Below are 12500 nucleotides of genomic sequence, written 5' to 3'. Positions count from 1 at the left end.
ATACACATATATATATGTATGTATATATACATACATATATGTATGTATATACATGTATATATGTCTTTGTGGGTACTGTAGCTATGTTGTTATTTTACTCTTTCTTTTACTTTATATATATACATAATTCTATATATTCTACTATATATATATATATATGCAGTATATAAAGTAAATTAAATGAACACTACAATGGCTGCACAGGAGAGGCTGTACGTGTCGATGACGTTACATCATAAACTAAATCGTCATTTTTAATTCTTCGGTTGTATTTTAAATAGTGCTGTGAAAAATAACGCGTTAACTCAGTTAATTCAATTACAGGTTTAACTAGTTTTTTTTAAAAACGCATTTAACGCATGCGCAGAATGAGCTTCCAATCCGTCTGTTGTTGGTCGTCGGGACGAAAAAAAAGTCACTTGCAAAATGAGCTTCCAATACACCACTTCAATCTGAACTCTGTCCGCTCTCATGCAGACGGTCTGTTCATCGGTAATGATCCTTCCGCAGGTTCACCTCCGGAAACCTTGTTACGACTTTTACTTCCTGTAGATCAGGGTCTCAACACGTCGATCGCGACCTGCCAGTCGATCGCGGCGTAGTGTCGGTAGATCGCATGACATTAAAGAGATTGGCCCGCCCCCTGACATGTTCTCTATAGCACGTCTTTGTTCTTTTATTAAACTAAACGTCTGTTGTTGATCGTATCTCCACAGCAGCATGTCATCTCTGTCTCTACGCGTTGCGTTAACACTTATCGATCTCCGTCTGGCGCGCCACAGAGCTCCGTGCGCGCGCATCGGGACCGAGCAAAAAAAAAGTCACTTGTCAATCTGTCCACCTGTCCTTCGGGTCAATTTGACCCCATTCAATGTTTAACCCTCCTGTTACCTTTACATTTACTAACATATTTGACCCCAGCAATTAAAACCTCCAGAAAATTATTAGAATTAATATTGCTTCCCAAGTTTAAGTGTGAGGTACTTTGTTTGTTGACTACCTAAATAGCCCTTTAAATAAATAAAAAAGTTGATATTTCTGATATGTTTGACACAGTGAAAAACAGCCTGGGGTCAAATTGACCCCAAAGAACATCGACATTAAAAATTGAATGGGGTCAAATTGACCCGAAAGGTAACAGGAGGGTTAAACATTCTGTTTATGATGAAGATGTATTAATGTTCCATATGGAAGAAAACTGCTAAATAACTGCTGAGTTGCAGCACCATTGTATAGAAGAATGTATAAATGTATATATCCGTCTTGTCATGCGCAGTCCAGGTTGTCGCAACGAGAGAGGACCCAAACGCCGACATTATTGCACAAAAACAATCTTTACTCCAAGAAACCAGAACAGGACGACAAAACACACGGACCAAACAGTACGAAGCCACACTGGGAATGAGACGAACAGGGTTTACATACACAGGCAAGGTGAGAGGATTGGACAACGGGGAACGAGACACAGGTGGACACAATGAGGGCGGGGCCAGCAATCACAGAAGGAAACAATCAGGGCCAGGGCAGACAATCACAGGGAGACAGACGACACAAGGACTTCCAAACAAGACACAAAACTAACACAAACTCCAGATCATGACACGTCTTTTGTCATAAATCTCTATGTTCTCACAAAATATACCGAGAATATCGGTAATATGTGATTAATCATGATTAATCCACAAAAACCTGTGATTAATCCGATTAAAATTTTTAATCGTTTCACAGCCCTAATTTTAAAGCATTTTAAAGGTTTTAAAGGTTTTACGGATAAAGGGGGCGTGTCTTCTGCCCGGGGGAGGAGCCCAGGAGCACAGCGGGCCAGTGTTGAAGTACCTGGAGGGGCAACAGCAGAACGTGTGAGAGGAACACTGGCTGCTCTGTCCTGCCCCCCCCCCCCCAGACCACGTCCACTCTCCAGCTCCATCATAATAAATCCTTTGTTGTGCGTGAGCTCATTCTATTGAGAGCAGAATCAGGCCGAGCACAGAGGGGCTCTATCTACCCCCCCCCCCCCTCAACCCAATACCCACCCCCAGCCAAAGGTCTCGGCAGTCACGTGACCTTGAGCGTGACCTTTAGAGATCTTTCCGGGCTTGAAGGTCAGTGCATCAGGACACCTGTAGGGGGCGCACTGCGGGTTTCCTAAATGTGGGAGGAGTCACGCGTCAGCTTGAGCTTGACTACGACTGATTGGTTCACTTTATTTCACGTGACACTGGGACTGGATTCAAGATTCAAGATGTTTTATTTGTCACATACACACACAGGGTGTGCAGTGAAATGAAAGTGGCAATGCTCAGCAGGAATGTGCAAGGGCAACAAGTACACACTATTTACAATAAAAAACAACACAATATTTACAGTACAATATTTACACTAAGTGTGTGTGTGTGTGTGTGTGTGTGTGTGTGTGTGCCTAAGAGGGGCAGTTGTGTGGGTCTATGTGGGGGTCCTGGTGAGGTCGGAGTTCACAGTCCTGATGGCCTGAGGAAAGAAACTCCGTCTCAGTCTCTCTGTTCTTGCAGCGTGACTACGGAGGCGCCTGCCTGACCGCAGCAGCTGAAACAGTCTGTTGTTGGGGTGGTGAGTAGTGTGTAGTGTATACAGTGTGTATGTAGTGGTGTAAAGACCTGCCAGTCGAGGTGAAGGGCACAGTGGTCCCGATGGAGGTTGATGACCTCAGTGAACAGAAGTTATTCAAACAGCTGGAGCATGTACACACATATACACACACACATATACAAACACACACACACACACGCACATACACACACAGATACATATATATACAAACACACTCACACACACACACACAAACACACACACACACGCACATACACACACAGATACATATATGTACAAACACACTCACACACACACACACATATACAAACACACACACACACGCACATACACACACAGATACATATATATACAAACACACTCACACACACACACACATATACAAACACACACACACACGCACATACACACACAGATACATATATGTACAAACACACTCACACACACACACACATATACAAACACACTCACACACACACACGCACATACACACACAGATACATATATGTACAAACACACTCACACACACACACATATACAAACACACTCACACACACACACACACATATACAAACACACACACACACACACGCACATACACACACAGATACATATATGTACAAACACACTCACACACACACACACATATACAAACACACACACACACACACACATATACAAACACACACACATACACACACGCACATACACACACACATACACATATATACAAACACACTCACACACACACACATACACACACACGGACACGCACATGCAACCACACACATCACACACACACACACACACACACAGATCCAGCAGCCAATCAGAAGGCGTTCCCTCCTCAGATCGGGGATCTGACCTTTGTGGATTCCTTCTCCCTCGTTTCCTCCTTCATTGTCTTTTATCAGCGGAAACAAAGACGCAGTCATTCTCCACACGCTGACATGAAGCCTGAGACGCACACACACGCACACACACGCACACACGCACAACAAACACACACACTGTTTTCACCGAGGAGTTGCTATGGCAACAAGGGATTTTGGCAGAGAGGCGGCTCAATAAGGGTGATGTCATGGTGCTCCTCATCCTCACCTGGCCTGGTGGGACACACACACATGCACACACACACTCTCTGCTGTGTGTGTGTGTGTTAACATCCTGAACACACACACACACTCTCTGCTGTGTGTGTTAACATACTGAACACACACACACACACTCTCTGCTGTGTGTGTTAACATACTGAACACACACACACACACACTCTCTGCTGTGTGTGTTAACATACTGAACACACACACACACACTCTCTGCTGCGTGTGTTAACATACTGAACACACACACACACTCTCTGCTGTGTGTTAACATACTGAACACACACACACACTCTCTGCTGCGTGTGTGTGTGTTAACATACTGAACACACACACACACTCTCTGCTGTGTGTGTTAACATCCTGAACACACACACACTCTCTGCTGTGTGTGTGTGTTAACATACTGAACACACACACACACACACTCTCTGCTGTGTGTGTTAACATACTGAACACACACACTCTCTGCTGTGTGTGTTAACATACTGAACACACACACACACACTCTCTGCTGCGTGTGTTAACATACTGAACACACACACACACTCTGCTGCGTGTGTGTGTGTTAACATACTGAACACACACACACACTCTCTGCTGTGTGTGTTAACATACTGAACACACACACACACTCTCTGCTGCGTGTGTGTGTGTTAACATACTGAACACACACACACACACACTCTCTGCTGCGTGTGTTAACATCCTGAACACACACACACTCTCTGCTGTGTGTGTGTGTGTGTGTTAACATACTGAACACACACACACACACACTCTCTGCTGCGTGTTTCCAGGCCGCAGCGCAGAGACTCACTCGTCTGCCCTTTGGACCAGCTTCCATGACTCAGAGGGATATCCCACGCTGACTCCTCTCCTCTCTCCTTCCCTTCCTTCCTTTCCTTTCCCCCTCCTCCTCCTCCTCACCGAGAAGAGAGCGAGAGGGGAGAGAAGAGAGAGAGGAGGGCGAGTGAGCTGAAGCTCCTCCTCCAGGCCGGGGGGAGGAGCTTGTTTAGGTGACAAACAGGAAGCTGTTCATGGAGATCTGTGAGGTCATAACCTCCGGACTCCTGTTCACTGAGCAGAGCCTGAACGCATCACCATGTAACTGAAGTGAACCTCCTGGTTCTCTGCTACCTGTGCAGCTAACGTATAGCTAATGTCACGAGCTAACGTTACTTCCTTTCCATTCGCCGTGCTGCTAACATTACTAGCTAACGTTACTAGCTCTCCGTTAGCAGTACTGCTAACCTTTCTAGCTAACATAGCTTTCCATTAGCCGTGCTGCTAACGTTACTAGCTCTCTCTCTCTCTTATCTCCATCATCTCTATCATCCATCGGCAGGCTGTCCATCTCCCGCCGCTACTCTTTTTGCATTCCAGCTAAATAGTTTCCCTCCTTCCTCCTCCTTCCTCCTTCCTCCTCCCTCCTCCCTCCGCCCTCCTCCCTCCTTCCTCCCTCCGCCCTCCTCCCTCCTCCCTCGCTTTCATCACCCCTTCAAACCAAAAACAACAACACTAAAGCAAGATTCCCTCATGTGTGATGAGAGATCCATGCCGGCCGACAGGAAACAATGCCGGCCTCTCTGCCTGGTATGGGGGCGGGGGGGGGGTACTTCTACAGTGAGAGAGAAAAGGGCCTTGATGTGGTCAGAAACATACCCCTGTGCATCATGGGAGTTTAGAAAATGGCCAAAGACGAAACTATCAAGAGAGAAAAAAATGAAACGTAAAGAGCTAACAAGAATGTAGACTATAAAAGACTTTATTAGACTATAACAGACTGTATTAAACTATAAAAGACTTTATTAGACTATAACAGACTGTATTAAACTATAAAAGACTTTATTAGACTATAACAGACTGTATTAAACTATAGAAGACTTTATTAGACTATAACAGACTGTATTAAACTATAAAAAACTTTATTAGACTATAACAGACTGTATTAAACTATAAAAGACTGTTTTAAACTATAAAAGACTGTATTAAACTATAACAGACTGTATTAAACTATAAAAGACTTTATTAGACTATAACAGACTATTAAACTATAAAAGACTGTTTTAAACTATAAAAGACTGTATTAAACTATAAAAGACTTTATTAGACTATAACAGACTGTATTAAACTATAAAAGACTTTATTAGACTATAAAAGACTGTTTTAAACTATAAAAGACGTTATTAGACTATAACAGACTGTATTAAACTATAAAAGACTTTATTAGACTATAACAGACTGTATTAAACTATAAAAGACTTTATTAGACTATAACAGACTGTTTTAAACTATAAAAGACTGTATTAAACTATAAAAGACTGTATTAAACTATAAAAGACTGTTTTAAACTATAAAAGACTGTATTAAACTATAACAGACTGTATTAAACTATAAAAGACTTTATTAGACTATAACAGACTATTAAACTATAAAAGACTGTTTTAAACTATAAAAGACTTTATTAGACTATAACAGACTGTATTAAACTATAAAAGACTTTATTAGACTATAACAGACTGTTTTAAACTATAAAAGACTGTATTAAACTATAAAAGACTGTATTAAACTATAAAAGACTGTTTTAAACTATAAAAGACTGTATTAAACTATAACAGACTGTATTAAACTATAAAAGACTTTATTAGACTATAACAGACTATTAAACTATAAAAGACTGTTTTAAACTATAAAAGACTTTATTAGACTATAATAGACTGTATTAAACTATAAAAGACTTTATTAGACTATAACAGACTGTATTAAACTATAAAAGACGTTATTAGACTATAACAGACTGTATTAAACTATAAAAGACTTTATTAGACTATAACAGACTGTATTAAACTATAAAAGACTTTATTAGACTATAACAGACTGTATTAAACTATAAAAGACGTTATTAGACTATAACAGACTGTATTAAACTATAAAAGACTTTATTAGACTATAACAGACTGTATTAAACTATAAAAGAATTTATTAGACTATAACAGACTGTATTAAACTATAAAAGACGTTATTAGACTATAACAGACTGTATTAAACTATAAAAGACTTTATTAGACTATAACAGACTGTATTAAACTATAAAATACTTTATTAGACTATAACAGACTGTATTAAACTATAAAAGACGTTATTAGACTATAACAGACTGTATTAAACTATAAAAGACGTTATTAGACTATAACAGACTGTATTAAACTATAAAATACTTTATTAGACTATAACAGACTATATTAAACTATAAAAGACTTTATTAAACTATAAAAGACTGTTTTAAACTATAAAAGACTGTATTAAACTATAAAAGACTTTATTAGACTATAACAGACTGTATTAAACTATAAAAAAACGTTATTAGACTATAACAGACTGTATTAAACTATAAAAGACTGTTTTAAACTATAAAAGACCGTATTAAACTATAAAAGACTGTATTAAACTATAAAAGACTGTTTTAAACTATAAAAGACTGTATTAAACTATAACAGACTGTATTAAACTATAAAAGACTTTATTAGACTATAACAGACTATTAAACTATAAAAGACTGTTTTAAACTATAAAAGACTGTATTAAACTATAAAAGACTTTATTAGACTATAACAGACTGTATTAAACTATAACAGACTGTATTAGACTATAAAAGACTTTATTAGACTATAAAAGACTGTTTTAAACTATAAAAGACGTTATTAGACTATAACAGACTGTATTAAACTATAAAAGACTTTATTAGACTATAACAGACTGTATTAAACTATAAAAGACTTTATTAGACTATAACAGACTGTATTAAACTATAAAAGACGTTATTAGACTATAACAGACTGTATTAAACTATAAAAGACTTTATTAGACTATAACAGACTGTATTAAACTATAAAATAATTTATTAGACTATAACAGACTGTATTAAACTATAAAAGACGTTATTAGACTATAACAGACTGTATTAAACTATAAAAGACGTTATTAGACTATAACAGACTGTATTAAACTATAAAAGACGTTATTAGACTATAACAGACTGTATTAAACTATAAAAGACGTTATTAGACTATAACAGACTGTATTAAACTATAAAAGACTTTATTAGACTATAACAGACTGTATTAAACTATACAATACTTTATTAGACTATAACAGACTGTATTAAACTATAAAATACTTTATTAGACTATAACAGACTGTATTAAACTATAACAGACTGTATTAAACTATAAAAGACTGTAGACTGTTTTAAACTATAAAAGACTTTATTAGACTATAAAAGACTGTTTTAAACTATAAAAGACTTTATTAGACTATAAAAGACTGTTTTAAACTATAACAGACGTTATTAAACTATAACAGACTGTTTATTCATGTAACGAGTGTAGTTAATAGGTGTTGCTGGACTTCAGTAAGAAGACACATAAATAATGAGTAACTTCTACGAGGATACGTTGCTCTTGTTACTGTTGTTAGCATCGTTAGCACAGTTCACTGCCGTCGCCATGTTGAGAGCTGCTCTGATATTCCCATGCAGCCCCGTTAGATGAGCTGTGACCCAGAACCACCGGATGGACTTCTACTGTTACACCTTTTGCTGTGATGAATGCATATTTACACAAATGTGTCTGAAGGAAGCTAATCCACAAATGTCCTGAGCGTAAACAGCTGGAAGACATGAGAGCTTGTGTCCGACGAAGTGTTGCAGGCGGAGCGTGACGTCAGTGAGCTTTAATCTGTTCAGCTGCTCTAAAGGAAATAAACACATTTCACAACAAACATCTGAGACGAATTGATTCACATGTAAGAAACATGACTGAACTCCTCCCCCCTCGGTCAGCACTGTGACTCTCAGCTTCATTTTGAGCCAACGTCAGTCACCACTCTCTGTCTTCTTCCCTTCCTCTTTCTTTCTTCTTCTCTTTCTTCTTCTCCTGTCTTTTGATCGTCACTTAAACACACACACACACACACACACACACCTGTTATCTAGGGCTTCAGGCAGGAATGCAGGTCTTAGTCTAGAGGAGCAAGCAGCAACAGGTCCACCTCCTGAAGGCGCTCCAGACAAAGAGCTGCGATCGGCAACAGAGAGACCGGATCTCCAGAGGAGTCCTGGTCCCTCCAGAGGAGTCCTGGTCCCCCAGAGGAGTCCTGGTCCCCCAGAGGAGTCCTGGTCCCTCCAGAGGAGTCCTGGTCCCCCAGAGGAGTCCTGGTCCCTCCAGAGGAGTCCTGGTCCCCCAGAGGAGTCCTGGTCCCTCCAGAGGAGTCCGGGAGCAGCCCGTTGCCATGGAGGCCGTGCGTCTGCCGAACGGCTGGAGAAAGGTAACGAAGAAACCTTAAAGCAGAGGAGGAATGAAACCGTGGGTAGTCAGCAGGAAGGAGGAGGAGGAGGAGGAGAAGAAGAAGAAGAAGAAGAAGAAGAAGAAGCAGCAGCTGGTTGTTTGATGTGTTGTGTGTGTGTTGTGAGTGTGTGTTGTGAGTGTGAGTGTGTGTTGTGAGTGTGTGTTGTGAGTGTGAGTGTGTTGTGAGTGTGTGTTGTGAGTGTGTGTTGTGAGTGTGTTGTGTGTTGTGAGTGTGTGTTGTGAGTGTGTTGTGAGTGTGTGTTGTGAGTGTGTGTTGTGAGTGTGAGTTGTGAGTGTGTGTTGTGAGTGTGTTGTGAGTGTGAGTGTGTGTTATGAGTGTGTGTTGTGAGTGTGTGTTGTGAGTGTGTTGTATTGATTTGTAATATTGTGAGTGTGTTGTGGTTAGTTGTAAAATGTTATGAGTGTGATTTATATTGTTGTAATTATTGAGTGTGGTGTTGTGGTGTGTTGTGAGTGTGTGTTGTGGTGAGTGTGTGTTGTAGTGTGTGTTGTATGTGAGTTGTATTGTTATGAGTGTGTGTTGTATTGTAATGTGTGTGAGTATATATTGTGAGTGTGTGTTGTGAGTATATTATTTGTGTGTGAGTGTAAATTGTAGTGTGTGTTGTGTGTGTGTTGTAGTGTGTTGTAGTGTGTGGTGTGAGTGTGAGTGTATTGTAGTGTGATGTGATGTGTGTTGTGAGTGTGTGTTGTGAGTGTATTGTAAATTATATTAGTGTGTGTTGTGAGTGTGAGTGTGTGTGTGTTGTGAGTGTGTGTGAAGTGTATTATAGTGTGAGTATATATTGTAGTATGTGTTGTGAGTGTGTTGTGAGTGTGTTGTGAGTGTGTGTTGTGATATATTATTATAAATGTGTGTGTGTTGTGAGTGTGTAGTGTATTATGTGAGTGTATTGTATGATGTGTGTTGTAAATAATTATTATATAGTGTGTTATTATTAGTGTATGTATTTGTTATATATATTAGTGTATATTAGAGTGTAGTATGTGTTGTAGTGTATATATTGTAAATTATATATTATAGTATATATTGTAATGTAATAATATTGTAGTGTATATTATAAATTATTATGTATATTGTAAGTTAATATATATTATGAGTGTATTAATATTATGAGTGTGTGTTGTATATGTGAGTGTATGTGTAGTGTGTGTATATATATATATTGTAAATTAATATTAGTATATTATGATGTAATATTAGTAAATGTGTATATTATTATTATATATTATAAATGTAATATTATTATTGTAAATTAATATATTATGAGTATATATTATGTTGTATATATTATTAGTTAATAAATATATTATAAATTAATATAGTGTGAAATTATATTGTAAATTATATATTGTATAGTATTAATTAAATTATAGTGTATTGTGTAAATGTATTATTGTGTAGTATTGTAAATTATATATTGTGTATGTATATTGTAGTATTATTATTTAATGTATTGTAAATTATATTTGAAATTATATTATGAGTTATTAATATTATAAATGTATGTTGTAAGTTATTAATATTGTAGGTGTATTAATAGTGTATATTGAGTGTGTTAAATTTATAATATTGAGTGTGTGTTATGAGTGTGTATTGTGAGTGTAATATTGTGAGTGTGTGTTATAGTAATATTGTAAATTATTATATGTGTATTATAGTGTATGTTGTAAGTAATATTATGTTAATTAATATGTATTGTAAGTGTAATATTATGTGTGTTAATATTATAGTGTAATTAGTGTGTTGTAAGTGTATATTATAGTTATATAATATATTGTGTAAATTATTAATATTATTTAAATTATTGTAAATTATATATTGTAGTGTGTGTTATAGTGTTGTAAATTATGTGTTAATTATATTGTGAGTGTGTGTTGTGAGTGTGTGTTGTGAGTGTGAGTGTGTGTTGTGAGTGTGTGTTGTGAGTGTGTTGTGAGTGTGTGTGTTGTGAGTGTGTTGTGAGTGTGTGTTGTGAGTGTGTGTTGTGAGTGTGTGTTGTGAGTGTGTGTTGTGAGTGTGTTGTGAGTGTGTGTTGTGAGTGTGTGTTGTGAGTGTGTGTTATGAGTGTGTGTTGTGAGTGTGTGTTGTGAGTGTGTTGTGAGTGTGTGTTGTGAGTGTGTGTTGTGAGTGTGTGTTGTGAGTGTGTTGTGAGTGTGTGTTGTGAGTGTGTGTTGTGAGTGTGTGTCGGCCTGCAGGCGGAGTCGTCCACACACACTTCCATCGCACAACATCTTAGCCGCGCAAACGTCTCCGGGACTCTCTCCACCATTTGCTCTAATTGAGTGTTTCTAACCGCTTCCTCACAACAGATACACACACTACACACTCTACACACACTACACACTCTGTCCACACGCCAACACACACACAAATATATTTATAGCCGGCGGCTCAGTGCTGCATGGAAACACACAGAAAGAGTGAGTAAGAAGAGAGGAATTTATGGGATTCATGCACGATGTCTTTGTGTGTGTCTGTGTGTAACGACTCGTGTGTAGACCCAAATGCACCCTCGACTCCAGGGATCCTTCGAACTTATATTCCACACTCTGGAAACGGCAGGCAGAGTATCAACAGGACGAAGGGCTGGTAGGTTCTCTGGGAGTCGGACTAGCGGGTTAACCAGGGACTAGCGGGTTAACCAGGGACTAGCGGGTTAACCAGGGACTAGCGGGTTAACCAGGGACAGGCAGGGTCGGCAACAGGAAATCCATCTAGAAACAAGTGATGGAGAGTCTGGCATAGAAAAGGAAGAACAATCTGGCAAGGTGTGTGTGTGTGTGTGTGGCAGGAGACTATATGGGGATTTGATTAGTGATCAAAGACAGGTGTGTGAACAGGTGAAGGACGTCAGCCTGACGAGGTGGGCGTGACTGAACCACAGAGTGAGGAGCTGAACTGTGACAACAGGTGAAGAGAGTTAGACTGACGACGGGGAGTGAGGAGGGGGTGGAGCTGAAACTGTGACAGTGTCTGTGTGTGTGTGTGTGTGTGTGTGTGTGTGTGTGTGTGTGTGTGTGTGTGTGTGTGTTAGGGATACAAAAGCGCAGCCACGGTGGCAGGTTTCCACTGAAAGTGTGAACTACCAAGAGGTTTAAACGTGTGTGTGCGTGTTTTAAGTGTGTCACTTCCTCAGAGTGTGTCGCTAAATACACTGTCGACCATCTGTTTGTGTGTGTGTGTGTGTGTGTGTGTGACAGCATGAATCACACTCATTAGTGAGCAGGCAGTGGGGAGGGGGAATTCCACTAAATACAGTGACTACAAAAACCCTAAAAACGCACAACCTTCGGAGGCTGTGAGTCACTGCTAACGCCGTGATGTCACTTCCTGTCTCAGGGAGCCGCCGACAGCCCAGTGGACATGGACCGCCTGAACGGGAACACGCCCGAGTGTGGGCGACACACACACCAGCTGCTGCAGGTGAGTGTGTGTGTG

General features: G+C 39.1%; 1 protein-coding gene across 2 annotated transcripts in view; it reads left to right on the top strand.

Annotated features, from left to right (window-relative positions):
- The first annotated feature begins 7983 nt into the window (after positions 1-7983).
- phldb1b (pleckstrin homology-like domain, family B, member 1b) overlaps positions 7984-12500 on the top strand; it is a 45222-nt gene continuing 40705 nt past the window's right edge. The window contains exons 1-2 of one of the 2 annotated variants that reach the window (XM_056442091.1): positions 7984-9017; positions 12402-12485. In XM_056442091.1, coding sequence (XP_056298066.1) covers positions 8982-9017; positions 12402-12485 — 120 coding nt within the window. In that variant the 5' untranslated portion in view covers positions 7984-8981. The remainder of the gene's footprint in view (positions 9018-12401; positions 12486-12500) is intronic. The other variant, XM_056442092.1, reaches the window with a different exon arrangement.

The sequence above is a fragment of the Pseudoliparis swirei genome, chromosome 20 (assembly GCF_029220125.1).
Source record: "Pseudoliparis swirei isolate HS2019 ecotype Mariana Trench chromosome 20, NWPU_hadal_v1, whole genome shotgun sequence".
Taxonomy (NCBI): Eukaryota; Metazoa; Chordata; class Actinopteri; order Perciformes; family Liparidae; genus Pseudoliparis; species Pseudoliparis swirei.
Note: the sequence above shows the minus strand (reverse complement) of the source record. Positions and strands in the feature narration are given on the sequence as shown.